This window comes from Megascapheus bottae, chromosome 17, assembly GCF_031878675.1.
Source record: "Megascapheus bottae isolate mThoBot1 chromosome 17, mThoBot2.hap1, whole genome shotgun sequence".
NCBI classification, from domain to species: domain Eukaryota; kingdom Metazoa; phylum Chordata; class Mammalia; order Rodentia; family Geomyidae; genus Megascapheus; species Megascapheus bottae.
In genome coordinates this window covers 32,419,177-32,446,179 of record NC_143525.1, presented here as the reverse complement: position 1 = coordinate 32,446,179, position 27,003 = coordinate 32,419,177, and the positions used below count along the sequence as shown (strand labels likewise).

At 43.6% G+C, this 27,003-nt stretch overlaps 1 protein-coding gene across 1 annotated transcript in view; it reads right to left on the bottom strand.

Moving 5' to 3' along the window:
• Positions 1–831: 831 nt before the first annotated feature.
• The window catches only part of Skap1 (src kinase associated phosphoprotein 1), a 255,916-nt gene continuing 229,744 nt past the window's right edge, over positions 832–27,003 (bottom strand). Inside the window, exons 12-13 of the mRNA XM_090350691.1 lie at positions 4,451–4,558; positions 832–1,171 (exon numbers count right to left, since the gene is read on the bottom strand). Coding sequence (XP_090206817.1) covers positions 4,457–4,558 — 102 coding nt within the window. The 3' untranslated portion in view covers positions 832–1,171; positions 4,451–4,456. The remainder of the gene's footprint in view (positions 1,172–4,450; positions 4,559–27,003) is intronic.

Genomic DNA, 27,003 nt, shown 5'->3' with positions numbered 1-27,003 from the left:
ATTAGAGATCCTACTGCTCTTCCTCAGCCCTGACTTGGGATTTGATGAGGTAGGGGACACAGCAGTGTTAACACAATGCTGAGAGGGGAGCTGTCCAATGTGCTGATTCCCAGGCCTTGTTCTGGCTGTCTCAGATTCTTCACAGAAGAAAACAAAATACTTTGACTATTTATTTATTTCTTTTTGGTGGGTCATGGGGCTTGAACTTGGCCTGGGCATTGTCCCTGAGCTCTTCAGCTCAAGGCTACCGCCCTATCCTTGAGCCAAGCCCCACTTCCCATTTTCTAGAAGTTCATTGGAGATAAGAGTCTCAGGTCCTTTTGTGCCTGGGCTGGCTTTGAACCTTGATTCTCAGATTTCAACCTCCTGAGTATCTGGGATTACAGGCATGAGCCATAGCACCCAGCTTGACTAGTTATTTTTTCAAAGGAAACTTGAGTGGCTGACCTGAAACCAACCAGCAGACAGCTGACTTTGTCATAAAAGGCAATTGCAAATTTCCTTCCTTATCTGAGCTTTATTTTCTCTCTGGACTTTGTCTTCCCAATGTTTTTTCAACTCTGGGTCTTAAATTTGCTAGGCTGGTGCTATATTACTTGAACCTCATCCATCAGTCCAGCATTTTGCTGTTTAATTGATGATGGAGTCTCGTGAACTTTATGCCTGGGCTGGCTTCAAACCACAGTCCTCCACATCTCAGCCTCCTTTGGGATTACAGGCATATGCCACCAGCTCCAGCTCCCCTTTCTACTTCGCTTGGAGCTGGTATGACTCTCCAGAGGCCATATTTAGCTATGTTTCAGAAAAGAACTCTATACCATCACACAAGACAAAGAACCAAATCTGAAGTTTATTTGTACTTTGCAAGGCAGCCAACATAAAGCTCCTCTCAGATTCCTCCTCCTGCTTCCTCCTTATGACTTGCCATGGAAAAAGCACGTGTAGGTGTGGACCACTTTAGAGATGGACATGAGTGATGAATTATGGTTTCATATAACTATAACCTGCTTGATGAGCAGGGTCTCTTCCCACTCACTCAGTGGTTTATGGTCACATATGGTGGCAGAGACTTGGTTTGGTCTGTGAAGACAGAGGCTATGCCCAACAAGAGCAACTAGGAGCTTTAGCTGCTCTGCTTCTTCAAAGACGAAGGGCAGCAAGAAGACGTCTCCTAGAAAGGGGAAATACATACATTTAGTTTTAGAATTCAGACTATAGAAACGTGAATGGGAGTGAAAAATCTTCCCAAGCAACCCTTCTTCCAATTCTTGGAGGGAACCCTCTCATCATTTTCTTCCTCCTTCCAGAAGTTATTTCATAAACATAGAAACAAATAGGTATTGTCTCTACTCCCTTTTATTTATTTTTATTTTGCTATTTTTTAAGTTTTAGGAAGGATTTATTTTACTATAGTAAGGTTAAAGGAGAGAAAGAGAGACAGAGCGAGATAGGGAGAGAGGGAGGGGGGGATTTGATGTTCCTCATTCAGGAAATGGCAGGTAAAGACACCTCTATTTTCCTCCTCCTCCTCCTCCTCCTCCTCCTCCTCCTCCTCCTCCTCCTCCTCCTCCTCCTCTTCTTCTTCTTTTGGGAGTCATGGGGCTTGAACTCCTGAGCTCTTCAGTTCAAGGCTACCACCCTACCCTTGAGCCAAGCCCCACTTCCCATTTTCTTGAGGTTAATTGAAGATAAGAGTCTCAGGTCCGTTTGTTCTCAGGCTGACTTTAAACCTTGATCCTCAGATCTCAGCCTCCTGAATGGCTAGGATTGCAGGTGAGAGCCACTGTGCCTGGATTTTTTCTACTTTCTTTTTATACAGTGGGATAAGTTTGAAGTTTGGCCTACCTTTCATTGCTCTGTGTGTGTGTGTGTGTGTGTGTGTGTGTGTGTGTGTGTGTGTGTGCGTGAGTGCTAGTACTGGGGATTGAACTTGAACTCAGGGTCTTGTTGCTCTTTTTTTTTTTTCTTCCCAAGCCTGGGGCGTGAACTCAGAGCCTGAGCACTGTCCTTGGGCTTTCTGAAGGCTAGCACTCTACCACTTGAGCCACTGCACCATTTCTAGCCTTTTCTATATATGTGGTACCAAAGAATTGAATCTGAGTCTTTATGCATGCTAGTCAAGCACTCTACCACTAGGCCAAATTCCCAGATGTCTCTTTCTTTTTTTTTTCCCCGCTCAAGATGGATGTTCTACCACTTGAGTCTCACTTCTGTCTGTCTGTCTGTCTGTCTGTCTGTCTCTCTCTCTCTCTCTTTCTCTCTCTCTCGTCAGTTGTGCAGCTTGAAGCCTAGGCCTGGGCACTGTCCCTGAGCTCTTTAGCTCTAGGCTAATGCTCTACCATCTGAGCCACAGTGCCACTTCCAATTTTCTGGTAGTTAATTGGAGATAAGAGTGTCATGGGCTTTGGCTTTGAACCTCAGATCCTCAGATCCTCAGATCTCAGCCTCCTCAGTAGCTAGGATTAAGGGTGTGAACCGCTGGCACCCAGCAGAAATAAATAACTTTAAATAAATGACAGAGCAAAGATGGGTGAATTTGCTTTGATTTGGCAGAAAAATTCCAACCCTTCTGCCTTCATGGCCAAGAAAGCCGAGTCCTCATCAAGAAAGTCATGAAGCCAAACCTGGAGCGACAGGCCTGAGCTGCTGCTTTATGGTTGTGCATGGGCATCAGTGAGGAAGATGTATCCTTATGTATTTTTTCTAATGAATTCTCTCAGCTGCTGTCGCACACTAGAGCGGGCTCTGGCCGCTCCAAGACTCCAAGGACATAGTGTGTCACTGTCACAACGGATGCCATCCCTTCCCCCCTGCAGCGGAGGCTGCTCCCTTGTCAAGCTGGAAGATGGAGCTACTGCTATCAAGCTTGTCCTTAGCTATCCTAATTAAACAAAACCTACTCTGCCTGGGTGCTGCTGGCTCCTGTCTGTTATTCTAGAGCCGAGGTTGGAGGATCTAGTATGGAAGCCAACTCAGGCAGGAATGTCTGTGAGACTCTTATCTCTAATTAATCAGAAAAAAAAAAAACAAACCCAAACCTTAAAAAAAGTGGAGTTGTGATTCAAGGGGTAGAGCACTAGCCTTGAATGAGAAAGCTCATTTAGGCCCTGAGTTCAAGCCTCAGAATTGATACCCAAAAACAAAACAAAATAAAAACCCACTCTACATCAAAGGAACTCCCACAGGAATCCCTCCCAAGATAAACACTCTGACTGTTTCAAAACATAATGAGGGGTCTGGAGGGATTGCTCAGGGGCAGAACACTTGCTTAGCACGCCTGAGGCCCTGTTTTTGATCCCTGGATCCAAAAAAGCAAAGAAGCTGGGTGCCATAGATCCTGCCTGTACTCCTACCTACTCAGGAGACTGAGATCTGAGGATTGAGGTTCAAAACTGGCCCAGACAGAAAAATCCATGAGGCTTTTTTTTTTCTGGTTGTGGGGCTTGAACACTGGGCCTGGGTACTGTCCCTGAACTCTTCAGTTTAAGGCTACTGCCCTATCCCTGGAGCCACAGCCCCACTTCCTGTTTTCTAGTGATTAATTGGAATAAGAGTCTCATAGTCTTTAATGCCTGGGCTGGCTGTGAACCAAGATCCTCAGATCTCAGCCTCCTGAGTAGCTAGGATTACAGGAGTCAGCCACTGCGCCTGGCTCTATGAGGCTTTTATCTCCAGTTAACCACCAGAAAACTAGAAATGGAGTTGCACTCTAATAGTAGAGAGCCAGTCTTGAGAAAAAAAAAAAAAGCTAAGGAATAGCACACAGGCCTGTTCAAGGCCTTGTACTCAGTACAATGGCTTTTTGTCCTTCCTTCCTTCCTTCCTTTTCTTCCTTCCTTCCTTCCTTCCTCCTTCCCTCCCTCCCTCTTTTCCTCCTTTTTTTTTTTTTTTTTTTTTTTTTATTTTGCCAGTCCTGGGCTTGAGCTCAGGGCCTGAGCACTGTCCTTGGACTTTCTCAAAGCTAGAGAGATCTACCACTTGAACCTCAGTACCACTTCCAGCTTTTTTTTTTTTTTTCTATGTATGTGGTACCGAGGAATTGAACCCGGGTCTTCGTAAATGCTAGGCAAGCACTCTACCACTAGGCCAAACTCCTGGCCCTCCTTTCTTTCTCTCTTTCTCTTTTGTGATCTTCCTGTCTTGAGATGGTATCATGATAACTTTTCTTCTTTGCCTTGGCTGATTTAAACTGCAGTCCTCTCAATCTCAACTTCCCAAGTAGCTACGATTACAGGTGGAGGCCACTAGTCCCAGTTCTTTATAAAAGAGCAATATTAATTTTCGTTTCATATTTTCTGACACATTTAGAAAGTTTGGATTCATCTTTCTGTAGTGATTCATTAGCATTACTTGTGAAGAAAGGCTACTTCACCATCAACCTTCAACCTCACAGAGAAAGGAAGTCATGGCAGACAAATTCAGGGTAATTCATTGCCCACGGCTCTGGTACCTGGCTTCATCTTTCTTCCACGTCAAAGGCAGTGGTGAGATACTCCTTAGGTACAATCCCAACGAGGCTGTTCAGCTCTCCTATCCACCAGCCATACATGTTGTATTCCTAAGAAATGAAAAGAAAAGTGTTAAAGTTAGGTCTTGCTTCTGGGAGCCTCTTAGAGTGAGAGAGTCTATGTGGGGTTTGCTGGCACCAACAGTATGAAAACTCTTAACATCCTTGATGCTCTTGTTAAGTTTAAGAGCCATCTAGAGCAGGGAAGCAAGCACACTCATTTTGCCATTATCCTAACTTATTGGAAGTTTACCTATTCAATGCTATTGTGAATTTAAATGGTTTATTATTATTATTATCACCATCATTTTGGTGCTGGCATTGGGATTTGAACTCCAGGTCTTGAGCTCTCAGCCTTTTCATTCAATCCTAGTGCCCTACTACTTCAGCCATACTCTACTTATGACTTTTTGATAATAAGTTGGTGATAAGAGTCTCTCAAATATATCTTCCTGGGCTGGCTTTGAACCTTGATCATCAGACCTCAGTCTCCTGAGTAGCATGAGACACCAGTGCCCAGCCCTTTTTATTTATGTCTTTATGTATTTAAAATCAAGCAGAATACTAGCTTCCTAAGAGCATGTCAGGCACTTACAAATATGCCAGAACACAAAAAGATACTTAGGGAGTCAGGTCATAGTTCAAATCAATACTATTTATCAGGCATCCTCTATTTACAAAGTGCTGGTTGAGCTCCCATGGGCGTAGAATTATGAAGCAGAGCATTAGTTGCTCCTTGGGAGCTTACAGAATAGAGTAATGGGTTTTGGAGTCAGACAGACTGGGAACTAATTGCCGCTTGGTCATTTAGAAGCCATGAGATCTTATGGTCTTTTAGCTTTGCCTTCCTCAGGTGTGAGAGTGGGGATTGAGCCTTGTGTTGGGGGCTGCGACACCCCTGAGTTGTTATGCAATAGGTGCCCTAGAAGAAGTGGGAGGTGCCCAGGACTGGCAGGGATGACATGTAGGATACAGGGCTGCTGAAAGGACCCAAAGAGCTGTACCTCAAATCCATGCTGGGAACCATGGGGCTATTTGCCTTTTTTGTTGTTGTTTAACACCTGGCTGATGAGTTTTAGGAGGAAAAAAAATAAAGGAAAAGAAAGCAGCACCGGGTGCAGTGGCTCACGCCTGTAATCCTAGCTATCAGGAGGCTGAGATCTGAGACTTGAGGTTCAAAGCCAGCCCGGGGAACAAAAGACTGTGAGACTCTTTTCTCCAATTAATCACTAGAAAATGGGAAGTGGGGCTGTGGCTCTAGGGATAGAGGGGTAGCCTTAAGCTGAAGAGCTCAGGGACGGTCACCAGGCCCAGAGTTCAAGCCCCATGACCCATAAAAAAAAAGAAAAAAAAAAGAAAAAATCAGTTAGGGGATCTGTAGCTAGAGATGTGATTCTCCCATCTCCAACTCTATTGCTTTCCCTACATCTTAACAGAAAAACTACATCTCTGCCTTTAAAGAGTGAAGAGGGCTGGCACTGGTGGCTCACACCTGTAATCCTAGCTACTCAGGAGGCTGAGATATGAGGATCACAGTTTGAAGCTTGCCTGGGCAGGAATGTCTGTGAGACTCTTATCTCGCAATAACCACTAAAAAAGCCAGAAGTATACTGTGGCTCAAATGGTAGAGTACTAGCCTTGAGTGAAAAAACAGGGAAGTTGCCCAGGCCTTGGGTTCAAGCCCCTGTACTAGAATACTCGCGCACACACACACACATACACACACACAGACAATAGTTTCTCAGATTTATCTGCTTGGGCTGACTTTGAACCTCAGTCCTTAGATCTCCACCTCCTGAGTAGCTAGGATCACAGGCATAGGCCACAGACGCCTGGTTTCGCTTCCCTTTTTATGGAGTTACATTCCAGGCTGTTGCCCTGGCCCTCTTCCCTTTTGATCTAATATGCTTCCTTTTAGAAATCCAACTACTCCTGTAGTTTAACCAACATATCTGTGTTAATGACTCATGACTAGTTAATGATTCTAGCTCATCTCTAAGTATCAGGCCCTACTACCCAAGTGCATGTTGACCAAGCTGTTCACATCCAGTATGTCCCAAATTTAACTCATCAGCCTGCCTCTTTCTCTAACTATCTTCATCTCCTGTGTTCTCTACCTCAGTGAATGGTGCTAAGATGCACTCAGATATCCAGATTAGAACTCCAGAGGCCTTCCCAACCTCGCCTACCTGTTCCAATCAATCCTGAGACCTGTCAACTCTCTCTAGAAACAAGCTACAAATTGTTCTCCATCGATGTTCTTTTCCACCCCATTCTTCATACTACAGGCTGGATTCCTACAATGTACCTTGATCCTGGCACAGCTATTTGAAGCCTGTAAGTAGGTTCTCACTGCTCTGTGTCAACTTCTTCACAAGGTAGACAAGGCCCTGCATGACCCATTCTGTTCAGTGCCCAGTACTGCCCTTCACCCCTCAGTCTAGTGTACTTATAGTAATACCTGTGTCAGCCACTCCCATGAACCATGGGATGGATGGATCACTTTGGATTCTTTCCTTTTTGTTTTTTTCCAGTCTCTCCTCTCTTTCTCCATGCCATGGGGCTCAGAGCTTAATTCCTGAGTCTGTCTGTCTGTCAATGTCTCCCTGTTCCTCTGACTGTGTAACAGGCTCCATAGCGTGGTGACTTGTACTTTCCTGGAAATGAGGTCACTGTACTTCCTTATGTCTGTGTCCCTCAGTCTTCATGTGTGAGGAGTGCTGGAGGTTAGACTCTGGTTGGGTGTGTGTGCTGTTGTATCCTCAGTTATCACTCTAGTATCCAACATAGAGTGGGGACAAATAAGTACTTGCTAAATGAGGTCCGTGAGAATCTTTACACTTAGTTGAACAAAATTAGTCCCAGAGAACTCCCAGAAATCCCCTGGTGATGGAGCTGCTTCAGACAGGAAGTGATCATCTGCCTTGGAGACAGTCCTTCCAAATATTTCTTTAAATACCAAGAATAGTCTCAAATGCCACCAGAAGTGAGACTACTGAGTTGACTACTGAGCCCTTTAAAGGCTGGAGAATTGTCTTTTCAAAAATCGTAAGTCAGGTGCCAGTGGCTCACGACTGTAATCCTAGCTACTTCAGGTGGCTGAAATCTGAGGATTGTGGTTCAAAGCCAGCCTGGGCACAAAAATCTGTGAGACTCTTATCTCCAATTAAACACCACAAAACTGGAAGTAGTGCTGTGGCTCAAGTGGTAGACTGTTAGCCTTGCGCTGAAGAGCTCAGGGACAGCTCCTAGGTACAGAGTTCAAGCCCCACAATGACAAAAAAAAAAATCATAAGTAACTGATGTTTCTGTCCACCTGCTTTTCCGATACCATCTCTTCTCCCCAGGCCAACTTTCCTCTATAATGTACATTGCCTCATGGGAAATTACCCACAACTCCTCTGCCTTAAACCAGCAGGATGTTTTACAGCTCATCTGGGTGCAAACTATGTTACTGTTCCTTTTTCAATATCAAAGTTGAGCTATTTGTGCCCTAAAGGTTGTGTGTGTGTGTGTGTGTGTGTGTGTGTGTGTGTGTGTGTGTGTGTGTGTGTATTGGAGCTTGAACTCAAGGCATTATATTGTCACTGCTTGGCTTTTTTTGGTTGCTGGTGCTCTACCACTTGAACCATATTTCTACTTCCAGCTTTTTGCTGGTCAATTGAAGAGAAAAGATAAAAGTCGCATGGACTTTCCTGCCAAGACTAACCTCAAACTGTGATCCTTAGCTCTCAGCCTCCCAAGTAGCTAGAATTATAGGCATGAGCCATCAGTGCCAGGCTTATTACATCTTACGCTCAAAAAAGTTGTTTTTAGAATTGTACTGCATTTTCTGAGTTGTTGGGATGTCTGTATGTACCCAATCTTGCTTTCAGAGGGATGTACATGCTTGTCCTTCTCTCTCTCTGGAACTCATACAAAGTAGCTTTAGCACTTCTGCAGTCTCACAGAGGGAAGGGGAGTGCCACACTGCCTGGCATTCTCCTGATCAAAGGCAACTTGCCTCTGCACAGGTGAAACATGATCATCTATGTGCAAGATGCCATCGACTTTATTACTTGTAGGCCTTGAAGAAGGCCTTATCTCCTTGAGGAGTACTCAAGATCCCCCAAGTCCCCTGACTTTATCTCATGCTTTAGTCCTCTTCCTCAGTACCTCCCCCAGCCCCCGCCCTGTCTCTAGCTGCAACGCCAGAGACCAAGCCTTGGGAAAGCGAGCTCTGCCAGCTCAAGGAGGGTGTGAACAGGAAACAGATGAGACCCTGCAGGGTCCCTGTCAAAGCCAGGCATGCAGTCAGTGCCTCCTTGCTCGAGGGGAACGCTGACCCGCCGACTGCAGATGCAGTGGGCTCACCACAGAGCTGAGAAGCGGAGTGATGGAAATCAACTCTGTGCCCTTCAAAACAAAAGAGCAAGCAGACGTGCAAGGACGATGGCAGAATCTCAAAGACGGTATGCATCCTGCTGTGGGAGCCTAGAAACTTCATCCAAGCACCTACAAGTTCTGGGATCTGACTCTCTTCTCCACATTTCACCCCTTGGTTGGATACTTAAAAAAAAGAAAGAAAGAAAGAAAAAAGGCTGCAGGGCGAGATGTTTAAAGCATGAATGGAAATTTTCTAGCATTCTCTTCCACTCCCCCCACCCCCCTGCCATGCGTTGCTCCAGCCCAGCCTGAACACCACGAGGTATTTTAAAATAATTTCTACTTTGATGAATTGCCGGGGAGTCCACAATTGCTCATAATCAAAGGGAGAAAAATGCAAATGAGATCCGGCGGAGAACTATCACCACCAAACGTTTATTTCACTATACAGTGCCAAAAAGAATTAAAACAACATTAAACTCACAGCAATCATGTTTAAGCCCTCGTTTCCAAGTGCCAAATTGCACCACTCTGGATCATACAGATGTTCGTTAATTATGCTAATTTTTATTAAACTATTAAAATGGAGAGAGTACTGGCTCAGCCAGGCAGACCTCAGCTCTGAATGAACTCTGCTCTTGTCTAGGAGTGCTAATTTACTGCATTTTTATTAAGTTGCTGATTCTTGGATTTTCAGTGTGAGGATGACAGAACTAAATTTCTGGGATCCATGTTTTCCACATAGTCTGGCTTCTCTTTGCCCAGATGTTTAGGGGAAACACTGAGAGGTTCCTAAGACAGCAGCCTATCTTCAGGCAGGCATGTTTTCTACCTTGCAAATGGGGACACCCATTTACTAGTGACAGTATTATTCACTCCTAAACTCCATAGTCTATATAGGATAGAACTAAGATTTCTTCTCCAGGTGCCAGTATTGGGGCTTGTACTCAAGGCCTGAGTGCTGCCCCTTAGCTTGTTTGCTCAAGGCAGGTACTCATCACTTTGAGCTTTACCATCATGTCTGGCTTCATGTTTGCTAATTGAAGATGAGTCTCATTGACTCTTCTGCCTGCGAGGGCTTTGAAACTCAATCCTCAGATCTCAGCTTCCTGAGTAGGTAGGATAACTGAGCCAAGGATGCCTGGCTAGAGCTAGGACTTTAATGCTAGGGAATTGTTACCTGAAAATGCTTTAGATAAAACACAAAAAGCACTTTTACAAACCCACCAAACCCTTCACATCACTTCTTGCCACACATTTGAGAAGTCTTTTGCCTGAAACAAGTACATCAAGTGGCTTGTTAGTGCATTTCTAGGCTTGATTAAACATCTGTTTCTCTCATCCTCAACCTTGTTCCATCTCCTTGAACCCTCCCCAGCCTCAAGGATCAAGTCTTACAGATGAAAACTTGGATGCTTGTACTCCATGATGAGGCTGGAAGGAAGAGCTATTTGCCTGGATGAGTGGCTCGCTGAGTGAAATCTGAAATAGACAGTGATTTATGCGGCTAATCTCCATCAATAAAGAAGGAAGGAAGAAAGGAAGGAAAGAAGGAAGGAAAGAAAGAAAGAAGAAAAAAACCCCCAATAATCCCTACCAAATCTGCCATAAAAACAACAGCAAATTCTATAAACAAAAAGCAGTATGGCCACCAACAACAGGCATGGCACACAGCTTGACTCTGCCTCCAGTGGTTTCCTATTGCTGTTTATAGTTTCAAGACTATCACGGACCTCCTCGGTGCTCCTCCTGTCACAGGGCCCTGAGTCCCTGTGTGATGTTGCAAATACCCTGTCAGTAGGTATCAGGGGATATCCGGAGAAAACCAGCAGGCGCCTATCATAAGCCTTAAAAGAGATTAAATACCCCTACTCCATGATTGCTACATTTTAATTTCTCTCCTCCCTGCTGGTTTCTATTTGTATAAGCTCTTCTCCAGCTCCCCTGGAGTAGCAGACATGACCTAGAATGACCATCCTGTCTTGGGATAAGAATTCAATTTCTAGGCTCAGTGAATCTTAGGCTGTTCCAACAAAAGGAACTCGCCATCCTCTAGGGCACGGAGTCTTAAACTGGGGGCTGTGAACCTCTAAGTCTCTTTCTCTGGAAGAGATCTGTGAACTCCCTGAAACTGGCCTAACATTTCAGATGTGTATGAACATTGGGTCTCATCCCTGGGGTGAGGCCTAGATTTGTCGTTACATTCTCAACGAATCCCTCCACAGGGTGCAAACTAAGACTTCAGAGTAAAACACATGGGAGTGGGGCTGACTGTGGCTACGCATACCCCCTTTACTTAAAAAAATGTAATGAGAGAAAGTCAAGAATTCTTGGTTCTTTCTATGGTAGGTTCCATAGGCCTGAGTCCTCCAGCCGCAGCGTTCTTCATTTTCCATGCCTAGAACTTCCTTCTCCCCTGTAAAGGACCATCTCTTCTTTCACTCTGGAAGGTTGTACCTTCTTATACCTTCTGTTTAAATCCACATGATGACCCAAGGGCTGGCGTTTAAAGCAAGCAAGCTGCTTGACTTGCTCAGTTCCCCTGGGAAAGTTCCGACTAGAGACATTCTCTTTTCACATTGCATTGGGCGTCAAGCCTTCATGGAACAAGATTTCCAGAGAAATGTCTCATACTATTCACCATCAAAGTTCACTGTATCACTATTATAAACAAGAGAATTCCTCTTGAAGAGAACAATCTGTCAGCCCCTCACAGGAAAGATAAATGCTCGATATATCTATGGGAAAGGCCAACCAATCCTAGAGGTATTGGTTTATGATTGCTTATTTCACTGATTAGCATTTTGTGCTATACATTAGCTTTAGTAAAGATGGAAAAACTTGAATTCCTAAGCGCAATAGATTGTGATATTCTAGGGCCAGCCATAAAACATCACACACTCACACACCCATATTTTGAATGGCTTTTGCAAATTCCCTAATTCTTTACTCTTAAAATCCAGCTTTGGAAATTTGACACTTTCTTAGGATATCAAAAAGTATGAAGGAAACTCAGGACTCAACTTAGAACCATTCCAACTGCTGGGTAAACATGGCTAGGAACAGGAATTGGTCATAAAAGACAAAATACTTAAGCATAAATACTTTAAAAAAACACATCCAGAAACAAAAATTTAGGTGCTGTGGCTCAAGCCTATATTTTTAGCTACTCAGGAGGCAGAGGTCTAAAGGTCAAGATTTGAAGCTAGTCTAAGGAGACAATTCCATGAAATTCTTTTTTTTTTTTTTTTGTGGGTCAAGGGCTTGAACTTGAGCCAAGCCCCCATTTTCTGTTTTCTAGAGGTTAACTAGAGATAAGAATCTCACGTCCTTTTGTGCCCGGTGTGGCTTTGAACCTTGATCCTCAGCTCTCAGCCTCCTGAGCAGCTACAATTACAAGCGTGAGCCAGGAATCCGGCTCCAGGAAATTCTTATCTTCAATTAACTAGCAAAAAAAAAAGCCAGATGTGGAGGTGTGGCTCAAATGGTAGAGCACCATCCTTGAGCCAAAAAGCTAAGGGACAGTGCCCAGGCTCTGAATTCAAGTTCTGGCATCTGCATATGCACATAATCAGAGTTTTATGAATAGATTTTTCCTGAAGGAGAAAGGAAGTGGTGAGTTGGATGGTCAATGGGTGAGTGGCACTGGAAAGGATGGGAACTCAGTGCCTTGCTCAAACCTTGGCAGCTTCTCCAGGCTCTTTTATACTGTGTTTAAAGTCCTTGGCAATCATTTTATCTTTTTCCATTATTCAGACTTTCGGTCTATAAATCATAATAAAAATGAATCATTAAATTTGCCTCAATTGAGCTAGTTTTATTTATTGTTACATTTCAGAGAACATGCTAACCTGAAGATTGATGGGCCTGAGCTCAGAGGAGGATATGGGAGCGAAAGTAAGAGGACACAGGAAGGGGGGGTGTTGGTAAAAGCAGTTGGGGGCTCATGGTCACAGTGTCCCCCAGGCTGATAGCTGAGTGTTAGGAGGAGAGGATGTATCATTTATGGGAGGGTCTGGGGATACCCAAGGGTGAAAGAAGTTCAAGTTCAAGTGTGAATGAAGGTCATGACCTGAACAGCATGCTGGGTGCATGAGGGTCAAGTCAAGGCTGGAGCTACAGTCAGGGTCTGTGCACAAAGTGTTGTTGGTGATAGAAATGTGTGCAGAATACAGAGTGGCTGTGTAAGCACATATGACAGAGAAGTCTTAAGCTGCTCAGGGAAGTGGAAGTAAGAAACAGGACTGAGAGTGGAGAAACGAGAAAGCAGCAAACAACATGGACTCGGATAGAGAAAGTAGAAAGGGCAGAGTGGGCTCAGTGGCACACATCTGTCATTTTAGCTTCTCAGGAGGCTGAGATCTGAGGATCGAGGTTCAAAGCCCACCCAGGCAGGAAAGTCCATGAGACTTTTTTTTTAAATCTCTGATTAACCCCCCAAAAAAAGCTAGAAGTGGAGCTGTGACTCAAGTGGTAGAACATCAGCCTTGAGCAGAAAAGCTCAGGGACAGCACCCAAGACCTGAGTTCAAGCCCTTCATACACACACACGCACACACACACACCCTATTAAGGAACAACAACAACAAAAGAAAGGACAAAGGGAAGGTAAACACTGCAGTTGGAAGAAAGCAAGGTGCCAAGCGCACAATTGAGGAACATTAGAGACAGCATCATTTCCGAGCTGATAGAATTGTGATGCCATGTGAGACGGGGGTATTAATATGTATTCCATAAACTGCGCAGCTCGCAGCTCTGCCACCGCTCTGTTTTGCTCTGACCGCAGTACCAGCCTCAGGCACCACAACACAATTTGGAAACAATGTGACGGAAATGTTTAATCTGCTCGGCCCATCTGTGCTGCGTATTTCTCCAGATCTCCCTGAGAGAGGCGCCTTGAATCTCCACATTGCCTTTAATATTCTCCTAAATCACCTCTCCACTGCTCTTCAAGGGCCATTGCTACAATATCACAGGTTCATCTAAAGTGCAATGGGGAGGGAGGGGGTGGGGGGGTGAGGCGCAGGCTGGGAGATTTTTTATTTTAAAATAATTTCCAGAGATCGTCTTTTCTGCTCCCTTAAAAAAAAAAAGAAGAGGGAGAAGAAAAGTTATTCTACTGTTGCCGTAGGTTATTGAGGTTGTTTGAGGGGGGGGCAAAACAGGGTGGGATAGAGTGCAATCATTCTCCAAAGAATTATTTTTATTAATCTTGATTCTCTCAATTGGACATGGGAGGGGTGAGTGGCTGCTGGCTGTCTTGCATCTCTTCTCTATCTCTGTCTATCTGTCTGCGCCTCTCTCTCTCTCTCTCTCTCTCTCTCTCTCTCTCTCTCTCTCTCTCTCTCTCTCTCTCTCTCTCACTTGCTAGGACAAGGTACTCAGTAGAAGCTGGAGATTTCTTCCTTTATGTTCATGGCTTCTAGGACATGTTCTGTTATTCCCAGCGCCCATGCTGTCCCTGTCTGGCTCTCAACAAAGCCGTCCTCCTCAGGACAAACAGACCCTGCATCCCTGGCCAACAGGCCCTCCTCAGAAAAGGACACTGCTTAGATTTGTGGCTTTACCTTCAACCCTTAGATTTCTCACTCCTTACGTGCAAAGGCTGGGGATGGGGATTTCTTGAGCCTCTTTGCACTGGGTCTGACCCGATTCTGCTCATTTGGGGTGAGGACGTGGGAAAGTAGTTGTGGGGGTTTTGGAGAAAGAGGGGCTGACAAGTCACCCTGTTTCAGACCCTAGATAAATGGGAAAGGGTTGCACATCACCAAGAAAATTAGGATTCCTTTTGCTTTGTGAATTAAAGAAATGAATAATTTAATCGTCAAGATTGTTCCGGGGAGGAAAAGGCAGCGGTCCCAGTTGCGAAGCCCTACAGCCTGTCGGCGTGTTACATCATCTGCACACATAGGCGTTTCCATGACAACAGCTTATAGCTTCATTTCCTGGATCCCTCTAGGGGGTGTCACAGCCAGATCCACCTGCTTTTCACCCTACCCTCGGTGGGGTCATGGTAAGGTCGCCAGAATAAATGAATGCGGGCACTAATGATCTGTTTACTGCTGTTTATGCTCTGTGTGTGTGTCAGGGGCATGCACATTTAGAGAGCTCATTATGGTTGCAATTAGAATGCACCATCGCTAGATATTTAACTCCTTTTTCTTTTAAATTAGCATTTTAATAACATTCTTTGAGCAGAGAAACAAAATGACCATTTTTCACGGACAAACTTCTAGCTGTAGGTGCAACTTTAATGGCAAAGTTGTGAAGGGGAAAGGAAGGAGGGGGAAAAAAAGGCCATTTTTACTACTTTCACCCTCCTCCTTACCAAAAGGATATTTTTATTTGCTTTCTAACACACTCAATTTCCTAAATTTGTTTTGAATCCAATTATTTTGGGTGGTTTAAAGCACCATACTCTTGTTGGACGGAAATTAGCAGCGATTGAAATTAACTTTTTATGTGACCTGTGAAAGGGGCTAAAATAATTACAAATGTGTAAAAGAAATCCTCTCTCCAAAAGACCCCAGCTGAGGGAGTGGGCTGTGACCCAATGATACCATTATAAAAATATCCTTATGTTGCAACCACAAGGGCTTAGGTTTTTTTTTTTCCTTTAAAAAGGTAATTGCATGGATTGTTTCTGTTTTATAATTCTTAGGATTCTTTTTGAGAGGGTCAGTGATGACAAATAGAAACTTGTCATTTTAATCAGGATAAATAAGAAGCAGAAAGAAAACAACAGCATCATTTCCCATTTGAAAATGGTTGGATCTGGAAACATCAATCAATCAATCAATCAAACAACCAACCACAGGAGAGATGGAACAGGAAAAAGATACATTTGGTCAGAATGTTCTTAGAGCATTACTTTTTTTTTTTCTTTTTTTGGAAGCAGCCAACACTCTTTTCAAGGTGTTCCTAGAATGCTCAGTTTGTGTAAAGTCTGGTGAAAAATAACAATTTGAATGTTTCGATTATCTATCCCAGTCCGGTCCATTTTCATTATTTATTTCCTCTAAATCGGGACCTTGTTGAACATAATTCTGCAGACAAGGAGGTGGATGAGACAGTCGATGTGAACGAGGAGATAGATGGTGGGTGCGGGTAAGATAGATGCTATGCGTTTATGAAAAGAAGCAGTTTGTCTGCATGTGAACATCCACAAACTAGGGCAAGCAAGCGTGGAAACCATAACTAGTATTTATAGACAGTGGGGGGGGGGGAAGGTGCGAGGAGGATTATGTGGGCACAGAGAGCCTGAGACGGTTGCCTTCTCCTACACTTCAAGAATCCATGTCCTAATTCCCTGTAAGAACTCCCAGGCTTGCTGTGACTCCTGTGAACCGCACAAGCCTTGCCATGACAACAGATTTCACAGCCACAAGACTTGGGAGGTCAATAGTTGAAAAGCAAGAGTTAAGAAAAAGAGAGATCTTTATCCACAACAAAACAGTCCCACTAACTCCCCCCCCCCCCCCGCATCTTCTTCTAACCTCACAAAGATAGAGGGAAGAAAAAAAAATTTAAAGACATAGCAGGGGAAATTAAAAAAAAAAATCTAAAAAAAGGAACCTTCCTAAAAATGTTCTGCCTTAGCCAAGTTGCACCTTAGAATCTGCCATTTCATAAATAAAATACGGATGGCATAGACTATAATTTGGTGATAGCTACCCCAGGACATATCTAGATGCACTTCTGTTATTTTAATTAAATACTGCATTATGGTTTGTGACAACTACATAAGCTATAGCGTAAATGAATTCAGAATTAAAGTGTTACTTAGGCATCCAGTAATTTTTGTTTCATTCCTCAGTTTTACAAAGCAAATAGCTATAAAATCAAGATGTGTGTTCATTTACAGATGGAGTAGGATTGTTGTTGCTGCATTTTTTTTTCTCTTCGTCTCCTTAATCTTCATGCACAAAAAAGAGGACAACTCAGAAACCTGGCTCCTGACACTCTAAGCTTATGAGCCATACCATAAAGAAAAACACATTCTCCTGACTATAATGTGAAACCCTGAATATTAATTGCTGGTATTATGCTTATCTTTCCAGCCGGGTTCTATCTTTTAACAATTATTCTGACATGGGCTGCAGTCTTGCTTTGCCAGGAGATTTTTTTTTTCCTTCTTTTCTTTAATAGATAGAAACCTATTTGATTTCATTAAAATGGAATAATAAAGTTCATAAGGCTCTATGGAAGTTTTTAGAAATGGAAACTTTTAAAAAATGTTTGATTGTTGAGATAATGTCTAGAGAGGTTACAGTTACATTCGTCAGGTAGGGGTGCATTACTTGTCGCACATTGATTCCCTTTCTCATGTCTTTGTTTGAAACACTTCCCAAATACAGAATTACTAGATGAAAGCACAGGGAGAAATCACTGGATGTCTTTGCTAAAAAAAAAAAAAAAAAAAAAAAGATAACAGAAGGTTCTGCATTTAAAAAGAAAAGTAAGACAGTTGCTGGTGGTTCATGCCTGTAATTTTAACTACCTAGGAAGCTGAGATCTGAGGACTGAGGTTTGAAGCCAACCTGAGAAAGAAAGTCTGTGAGACTCCTATTTCTAACTAATGACCAAAAAGCTGGAAGTGGAGTTGTGGCTCAAGTGGTAGAGAGTGCTAGTCTGGAAGGAAAAATTTCAGGGATAGCACCTAGGCCCTGAGTTCAAGCCCTAGGATTGGTACCCAAAGGGAAAAAAAAAAAAGAAAGGAAAAAAAAAAGAATTTTCAATTTAGCCACATTCATGTTTTCTTGATGAAACTGGAGATATAATTTGATTGAATTCATTGGTTAACTTAAATGTTATTTTATTAGCGAAGATGAGAAAAGTTCAGAATATTCTCATCTATCGGGCATAGATGAGAACTTAAAATTAGTACACTAGAGCAAAAGGATTTTTTTGTGTTCAGATGAGGATTTAATTATATCTTTAATGTGTCCTATATCAAGATGAAATTTTTTTAAAAGCAACTTTTCTGAAATTATTGTCTATAATTTCTAGCCTGAGAGTCAATCTGGTCTTTTTATTAGCCTTAAGTACTGTATGTCTGTGAATGCCTTCAAATTCCAGCTTTCTCTGTTCTAATCAATTACCCTAACCCGCCCTTCTCCCCCTCCAAACATCTTAAAACTTGCATAGAAATGACTGCCCTGTGTTTTTGAAATGAGGTTATCATTTGTTCCAATATTTGGCCAGTTTGGTTGGAGAGCAGAATCCATTTAATTCTAAGAGACCTTGGCAGAAGAGGTTTGGGGAGGCTGAGTTCTTTTGAGAAAATAATTACACAGAAACAAAGCTTTCTCGACTCCTTTTAAATAGGGCATGTCGCCGAAATGTCATCTAGCCTCTTTGGCAGATTAGTGAGGAGTTTATTACTAAATCTCTGTCTCATAAACGTGCAGTTGACTCTGGAGGAGCTGCTTGGTTTAATACTGGCGTGGGGAGATGGAAGAAATGTCACAGTTAAAGACACAAATTTTCTTCGTAATATATTCGTATGGAAACCTCTGAATCCAATACTACACGGGCATATCTAATAAATTCACAATATTTCAGTCTCAACAGCCTTCACCGGTTAGTTTTAAAGATTTATGTGGTAAAAAATTACTCAGTGATGAATATGGTTTATTCTGTGCAGTATTGGAGGTATAAGGAATTAAACTGCCGTCTTTAACAGTGAATTTATTATTACCTCTGTCAAAAGACGAAGCCTTTAACAGCATTTGTTATAAATTCACTGCAAAATAAATGGCTGGAAAATTTTTTTCCCCTTTTTTTTTTACACTGGAGTTCGTAAAAGCATCCAGTGATTCTGAGCATTAACCTAACCCCGGTATGGCTTAGGTGGTTCTAGATGCACATTTGTGTCTGGGCCTTGTAATTAATGATCTGGTGTGGTCTTCTCCACCTGACTGAAGTGTATACATACGAGTCTGTGGAGAGACAGAAGGGTCCTGGTAAGGACTATCATTGTTGAATACTGCGATAAAAGAAGACAATGGCCAGTTGTAATTCTTTTAATTTTTCCTTAATGATTTTGTTTTGGAATAACTAGCCAGAATTCACAGTGTAGGGTTGTGGTGCCACGGGGCCTCTTGTTAGCTGGTTACCACGCATGCAAATGCACACAGGCGTAAACACCCCTCTCCCTTTTGTCCTCTCTTGGAAGGGGTGTCCTCTCATTTATAAAAATTACCTGGAAGGAATGAGGCTGCCAGGGTTTGTTCTAGACGATTGGTTCCTGTCTGGGGGAAAGGAATGGCCTCTACTGAATTTGACCGGTGTATGACCGTTGCCTTGCAGCTGACCCCGAGCCCCACTGCCACCCTCTAACACTATCGCCTCCCCTAGGGGTTATTAATGAGAGAAACACCACCACCACCATCATCTTCGTCAGCATGGCACAGTGTTGACCTGCTTGTTAACACGAAATGGGGGTAGTGGGGACAGCTTCTGTTTCTCTCCTGAACCATCATAAATAAGAAACAAAGATATTTGCCAATGGTATCTCTCCCCCACCCCACCCCCACACCCCAGTCTGCCCCTTTTGGTTAGGTCAGAGGTGAAGAATGGCTCTTTGACAGCCATTGCTCAGTTTCATCTTACTGTTTGGGTGATCTGTGCCCCATGGCCTATATTCTCCCCACTTACTACCCCAAAATGACCTCTCCAATACTCCCCACCCATCCCCCACTCTGCTGAGCAGGTCTGGTGCCTGAGGAAGTCCTGAATGGACACTAGATGTCACCAAACGCCTCCTTTCCCTCAGAGCCCTGAAAACTTAAAAAAAAAAATCCTCCATTTAAAGCAATTGAAGAAATGAACGTATTTATTTTTATGAGGGTGATTGTCACATTCTACTAAGCATATGTAAAAGAGAAAGAATATTCCTGCATTCAGATTATTATTATTATTATTTTTACCATATATACATCTTTTGGAAAGGGTGGGGTCAAGGGAAGGGGAAGGTCTACATTCATTTTTTCTTTCTTTCTTCTTCTTTTTCTTTTTTTTCCAGTCCTGGTGCTTGAACTCAAGGTCTGGGCACTGTCCTAGGACTTTTACAAGGTTGGCACTCTACCATTTGAATCCAGTACTACTTCCAGCTTTTTATTTATTTATTTAATTAATTAATTAATTAATTTATTTATTTTGCCAGTCCTGAGCTTGGGCTCAGGGCCTGAGCACTGTCCTTGGACTTTCTCAAGGCTAGAGCTCTACCACTTGAGCCTCAGCACCACTTCCAGCTTTTTTCTATGTATGTGGTACCGAGGAATCGAACCCAGGTCTTCGTGCATGCTAGGCAAGCACTCTACCACTAGGCCAAACTCCCGGCCCCTTCCAGCTTTTTCTTTATATGTGGTACAAAGGAATTGAACTCAGAGCTTCGAGCATGCTAGGCAAGCACTTTACCACTAGGCCACTCTCCTGGCCCCACATTCTTAAAAGGTTCTCTGAGGGCATAGGGAGAAAACTGGGTTTAAAAATCCCATTGTGGCTGGGCACTGTTGGCTAATGCCTGTAACCCTAGTTATTCAGGAGGCTGAGATCTGAGGACTGCAGTTCAAAGCTAGCCTAGGTAGAAAAGTTCTTGAAATTCTACCTCCAGTGAATCACCAGAAAACTGGAAGTGAAGCTGTGGCTCAAAGTGGTATCCTTGAGTGAAAGAGCTTAGGGACAGCACCCAGTCCCTGAGTTCCAGCCCCACAGAACAAAATAAATAAATAAAAAATCCCACTGTAACAAATAGTGTAATGCGAACATAGATTGGGTGTTCTAGATCAGGCGACTAGACACTGGGTTTGGAGCCAGGATAGACCTGAGTTTAAGCAATTTCATGCCATATAACAAAATGTGTCCATTGGTGTCTATGTGAGGTTATTTGAGAACATTTCCTGGTCTTTGGTAAACTGGCTCTTCTTTGTAAAGAAGGCTTGGCATCAGTGGAAAGTCTAGAGTACTTGGGTCATAGAATACCTTCTCACTCAACTCAGCCGTCATACAAGTATCAACCTTTAAGTGGTACCCAACTTGATGCTCTAGAGCTGATTACCATTGAAATGAGGCGCTGAACAAGGCCTCAGAGGATCCTGAAACCAAGCCATGAAAGACACACACAGGCTCAACAGATGAGTCCTCCTGTGTCAGTTTTCTGTAAAGTCATGCAGGGACCTCTTCTTTCCAGTCAATTGACAAAGAGTTTCTGTTCTGTTTTTTTTTTCTTTTTTCTGTTTGTTTTGTTTTGTTTTCCCTTTCTCTTTTATTTGCCTTTATCAGTTAGACAGATCACATTCCTACCACAAATTATTTTTGAATCAGGAGGCTTACTTTTTCAATAGGTGATTATTTAAAAGTTATCTCAAATAGTGGGAGAAATGCTTTTATTATTTAAAAAGCCATGTTCCCTCAGTGGAGACTAGAAAGCAGGAATTCAGGTTTGACTCCTTCGCCCCCATTCCTCCGCCCCCTCCCTTTTTTCATTCTGTGGTGATACTGGAGCCTGGACTCAGGCCTGGCCACCGTTCCTTAGCTTTTTCACTCAAGGCAACTACGCTATCGTTTGAGCCACAGTTCCACCACTCCTGGCTTTCTGTTGGTTGATTGGAGATAAGAGGCTTGTGGACTTTCCTGCTTAGGCTGAACTTGAACTATGGTCCTCAGACCTCAGCCTCTCGAGTAGCAAGGATTATAGGTGTGAGCTCCACATAGAAATTTGCTACCTCTCAATCTCCTACATATAGCGTGACCCTGGTGGTGCTGCAGATAGGCCTTGTGTACCTCTGATAAAAAGAACAAAGCTAGGGCCCAGTGTTTTTGCACGGAGGGTGATTCAGCATCAACCCTGTCACGCCTGGTGCCCAGGCTCAATGGATTTTCAGAGTACACCTGTTGTTGAATTTCTGCCAAGTACTGATGGTCACCAACCCCCAAATCACTTCTCCACCCACCCCCGCCCCGCTGTTGATGTTTGAAATGTCAGACAGGACTGAGCAGCAGCCGGTGTGTATTTCAAACACAGCAGATGGATTTTTATATTAGCTCCTATTTCATGTTCAGGCAGAGCGACCGCTACACTAAAACCACAGTCTCGGCACTGCCGAGTTTGCTTCTGTGAGATTAATTCTGTGAAATTAATTGGGACAAGATTGAAAAGGAAATTAAAATGCAGCTGAGTGAACAGGCCTTTCAAACACCTTTTTTCGCCCCCTTGCTCTATTCAAACTTGAATTCTGCGGTGGTCCCTGGCATCGTGGGAAGTGGTTTATGAAAGGCAGCCTCTCTGGAACCATTGGTTTCGTGTGAGAAGACCTGCACCAGCCTTACAATCTGGAGCCACTGAAGAGAGCTAAACACCCTGCTGTGGCCTGAGCTGTGGCCTGGCTCTGGCTCTGGGAAAGAGGGAGGAGGAGGAGGGGGAAGAAGAGGAAGAGGAGAAGGAGGAGGGGGAGGGGGGAAGAGGAAGAGGAGGAGGAGGAGGAGGAGGAGGAGGAGGAAAGCTGTTCAGAATTATCTATGCTTAAAGAGAAGAGCAGCAATGCTCAGATCTGCTTTCTTATCAAACATTCCCTTTAATATATTTTATGGTTCAAATTGGAAGCCTGTGAACTAAGTGGGTATGAAGCCATATGGGACCCAGAAATGGATGGTGTGTTACAGGAGGTCAGCAGGGGTCCCTCTGCTAACTCTGCTCCTGTTCCTGTCTTGGAGTTTGGATATGTGGCTCTGGCCTCTCCTGCAAGGCGAGTTTGGAGGCCAGATTGGATGTCAGTGTTGCGATCTCCCAGAGCAGGAAAGATACAATAGGTTTTTCAGGAAGAGCCTCTTCACTGGGGCATTTTCTACATTCAACCCTGAGCTTTCAATGCCTTAGAAAATCTGTATGAAGAGTTCTTGGCATGTAGACCATTCCCCCGCCCCCTGCTCTCCCATCCTCTCCCCTCAATTCACCATAATTTATTGAACACCTTGTATGAACCCACCACTGCTCCAAAAGGTTTATTTATTTATTTGCCAGTCCTGGGGCTTGAACTCAGGGCCTGAGCACTGTCCTTGGGCTTTCTCAAGGCTAGTGTTCTACCACTTGAGCCATAGCACCACTTCCAGCTTTTTCTAGGTATGTGGTACCAAGGAATTGAAACTAGGTCTTAGTGCATGCTAGGCAGGCACTCTACCTAAGAGGTAGAGTGGATTATATGCATTTTCATTTCTTGGGTACCACATACTTCATACAACATTTCTTATAGAAGAACTCTGACTGGAAATTATCCTGATTTTTATAGCAGAGTAGCTAAAAGATTAGCAAGATTAAGTGATTCCCCTCTGGGGAGGGTGTCATATGAATAATCCAGATGTCGTTACTTGTTTCCTTGAGAACAAGACAGGCGATGGGCACTTGGTTAACTCTGAGGTGCACTGTTACCGTTCAGTCAAAGGATTCATCTCTCTCCTTTGGGGACTATTCATGCCCAGGGCAAGACTCAGTATCCCCCTCAAGATGACTTAGGACTCTAGGATTCAAGATGAGATCATAACTGGGTATATGCAAGGACCCGAGAGCAAAGCTCCCTTCCTGCTGGCTGAACCCTGCCTCCCTGCTCAGACGCCTTCCTTCCTCCCTCCAGCACAATTTCCCCTAGACAACATGTCTTTTATCAAGGGGACAGGGATTTTGCTCATGCTCAGTGGTAGAGAGCTTGCCTAGCTGGTATCCAAAGCTATAAGGGCCTGGGCTGCTGATTTCCCCTACGCACACACACACACTCACACACACACCACACACACAAATTCTTTTAGCTGAAAAAGAGAGGAAGACAAAGCAGTTGTATCTGACAGCGGAAGACGAAATAGCTGGTATCTGAAATTTGTGTTTCTGTTCTGTTTTTCAGCTGAGCAAAGAATTAAAGCAAATATATAGCTAGTGTGGGGCTTCTTTATTGCTTTGGCAGTCAGGCTCATTTGCTTATCACAGTAATGTCGGAGGTGGAACCTTAGACGTAAGTCATCCAGCACAATTCCTTTACCTCACAGGTGAGGAAATAAGGACAGGTAAAGTGAACTACATAGTAGTATCTTGCCTTTCTCAGGGAAACAGACATGCCCACCTTTTTAAAGAGAGGCCTTTTAAAGTTTGGCAAAGATGCTCTGGCCAGAGAGACAAGAGACATGGAACTTCCGTTCTTTCTCATGTTGGTTCTGGCGCTTAGACTCAGAGCCTGGGTGCTGTCCCTTAGCTTTTTTGTGCTCTATCTCTTGAGCCACAGCTCCACTTCTGGCTTCTTGGTGGTTCATGGGAGATTAAGAGTCTCACAGACTTTCCTGCCTGGACTGGCTTTGAGTGTCCTCAGATCTCAACCTCATGAGTAGTTAGGATTACAGGCTTGAACCACCAGTACCTAGTAGAACTTTCCAGATAGATAACTTGGGTTAGTTCTGCCCCTCCAGATGTGAAAGGCAGGCTGCAGAGGGTAGCCCCAGCTTTGACAAAGGAAGCCAGATGGGCTAACATGGAATAAATTTAGAATCCATCTGAGAAACAATTCTGGAGGGCAGAAACAACTGAATTTCTAAATGATAATGGAATTTTTTAAAAATCTGCATTTGTTTGTGCTTCTTAGAGGAAGTCAGATCTTTTCACTTCCTTTCTGTCCAAGTACTCTAAGGTGGCAGAATCCAAGTAAATCCAGTTCGAGATGTTTCTCAAGTCAATGTTAACTGGAGTGAAGCATAAAGAAAAAAATCCACTGAACTGCAAGCTTCTCAATTCTTCCTGCCATATGTGAGGATTAAGAATGAGAGGAAAGGAGAGACCTGCTATGACTTGTAGTGGGAAGAAATGGGATATTCTGATGGTAAGGTCTAAAAATGGACTCAGAAGCTTCCAGAAAAGCAGAGCAAGAAGCCGATAGAATCAGGGCAGCCAGGTAGTTTCACGGAATTTTACTCTGTAGTCTCTTTTAATAATGGAAGAAGGGGGAAAGAAATGGGTCAAAAAAAATTTTTTTTGGTTGGCTGTAAGGATTGAACTCAGGGCCTGGGCACTGTCCCTAAGCTTTTCCATTCAAGGCTAGCACTTTACCACTTTGAACCACAGCACTATTTCTGGTTTTTGGTTCACTGGAGATAAAAGTCTTATGGGTACTTTTCTGCCCACGCTGGCTTTGAACTGTGAGCCTCAGATCTCAGTCTCCAGAGTAGCTAGGATTACAGGCTTCCTGCTGAGAGGGTTTTTAAAAAACTTAAACAAGTGGGGTTGGTTGGTTCCAGTTCTTTGAGATTCTTAACAATACCATAGCTTTGATAACAACAGGACAACACTCAACTCCTTCTAACCGGAGGAAAGGGACCCCCAGTGAGAAGCCATTAACAAAGGCAGAAAGACATGCAAAACAAACAAAATAATCAAGACTGAGAGAGAAGGCCAGCAGACAGCCAGTTCTGTTCTCTCCCTCCCGCTGCAGGCACCTCCAGACAATGTAAACAGTTAATTTGTTCACCTGCAGGCTCTGGGCAAACAGAGGCCTGGTCACACCTGAGTGAATAACTCGATTACCCTGTAATGCCAGCGTGGTAATGTACACAAATTCTATTACATGGCAAGCCTTGCTTTCGGGCATTTGAAATACCAATCAGGCCAATGTCCACTACCTTCTTTGCTTCTAATTTATTCTTGGTGTACTGGAGCTGCACGGAAACAGCGCTAGGGTGGTGCTGAGTTAGGGATCCCGAAGAAATCACTAGAAGAACATTTGCCATCTTATTCTGCAGGCCTCCAGGCCTCCTCCTCTCCTGAAAAGAGGGAGGTCTGAATGTAGTCCTTGTTTAAAGAGGCCTGATGTATTAGAAACAATGAAATGTACCTTGATTTGTTTATGGCATCTTTCAAACCCAACCTAAGCCAACCCTTGGCCTTCCTGACAGCATGCGTTGAACAAATGGGAAATAATGGTTGATAATACAAAGAAAATTTCCATTTTTTTCAAGTAATCAACATACTCAGCAATTAAAGAATGAAGTGGCTGGGTGTTGGTGGCTCATGCTTATAATCTTAGCTATTTAGGAGGCTGAGGTCTGAGGATCTTGGTTCAAAGGCAACCTGGGCAGGAAAGTCCATGAGACTTTTTTTCTGTTTGATTGTAATGGGACTTGAACTCTGGGCCTGGGTGCTGTCCCTGAGCTCTTCAGCTCAAGGTTACCATCCTACTCCTTGAGCCACAGTGCCAATTCCGGTTTTCTGGTGGTTAAGCCTCAGATCTCAGTCTTCTGAGTACCTAGGATTAGAGGCATGAGCCACCATACCCAGCTAAAGTCCATGAGACTCAATCTCCAATTAACCACCAGAAAACTGGAAGTGAAGATGTGGCTCAAAGTGGTAGAATGCTCTCTAGCCTTGAGGTAAAGGGCTCAGGGACAGCACTCAAGCCCTGAGTTCAAGCCCTACAACTCACAAAAAATAGTATGTACCTACTTCAGTACATGCTTGTAGTAGATATTGATTGGATGCATAGAAGGGCCTTTTTTTTTTTTTTCTTCCTGTGCCAGCACTGGGGTTTGAACTCAGAGCTTCATACTTTTGCTTGGCTTTTACACTCAACACTGGCATTTTACCATTTGAGTCACACCTCCACTTCTGGCTTTTTGCTGCTTAATTGAAGCTAAGAGTCTCATGGACTTTTCTGGCCAGGCTAGCTTTGAACCACAGTCCTCAGATCTTATCCTCTTGAACGTTAGAATTACAGGGGTGAACATTTAGCACTTGGCCGGGAGAGGCCTTTTTAATAAATTTTTTTATGGACAGACCTTATCATCTTAGTGTGCCCTATCGAACACGTATGGCTGTTCTTTACAAGGCTGGTGCTATAAGATGTCTCAAACTGTAGCCCACGGGGATTGAGAATTGTTTTCATATCAGTGATGAATTGGCAATAATCCATTTTTAAAAACACTGTTCTTTTATGGTCAACGGCACTGCTTGGGAGCTGGTCAGCTGAATCTAAGGGTTAACTTATGGCTGAGGAAAGAATAAAGTTAGCTGGCCTGTGTGTGATTGGGTTCACTCTCTTGGTCTTATCATCACTTGCTCAAACCAATTGAGGTAAGTAACTTGGACTCCTCCCCCAGAAGTAA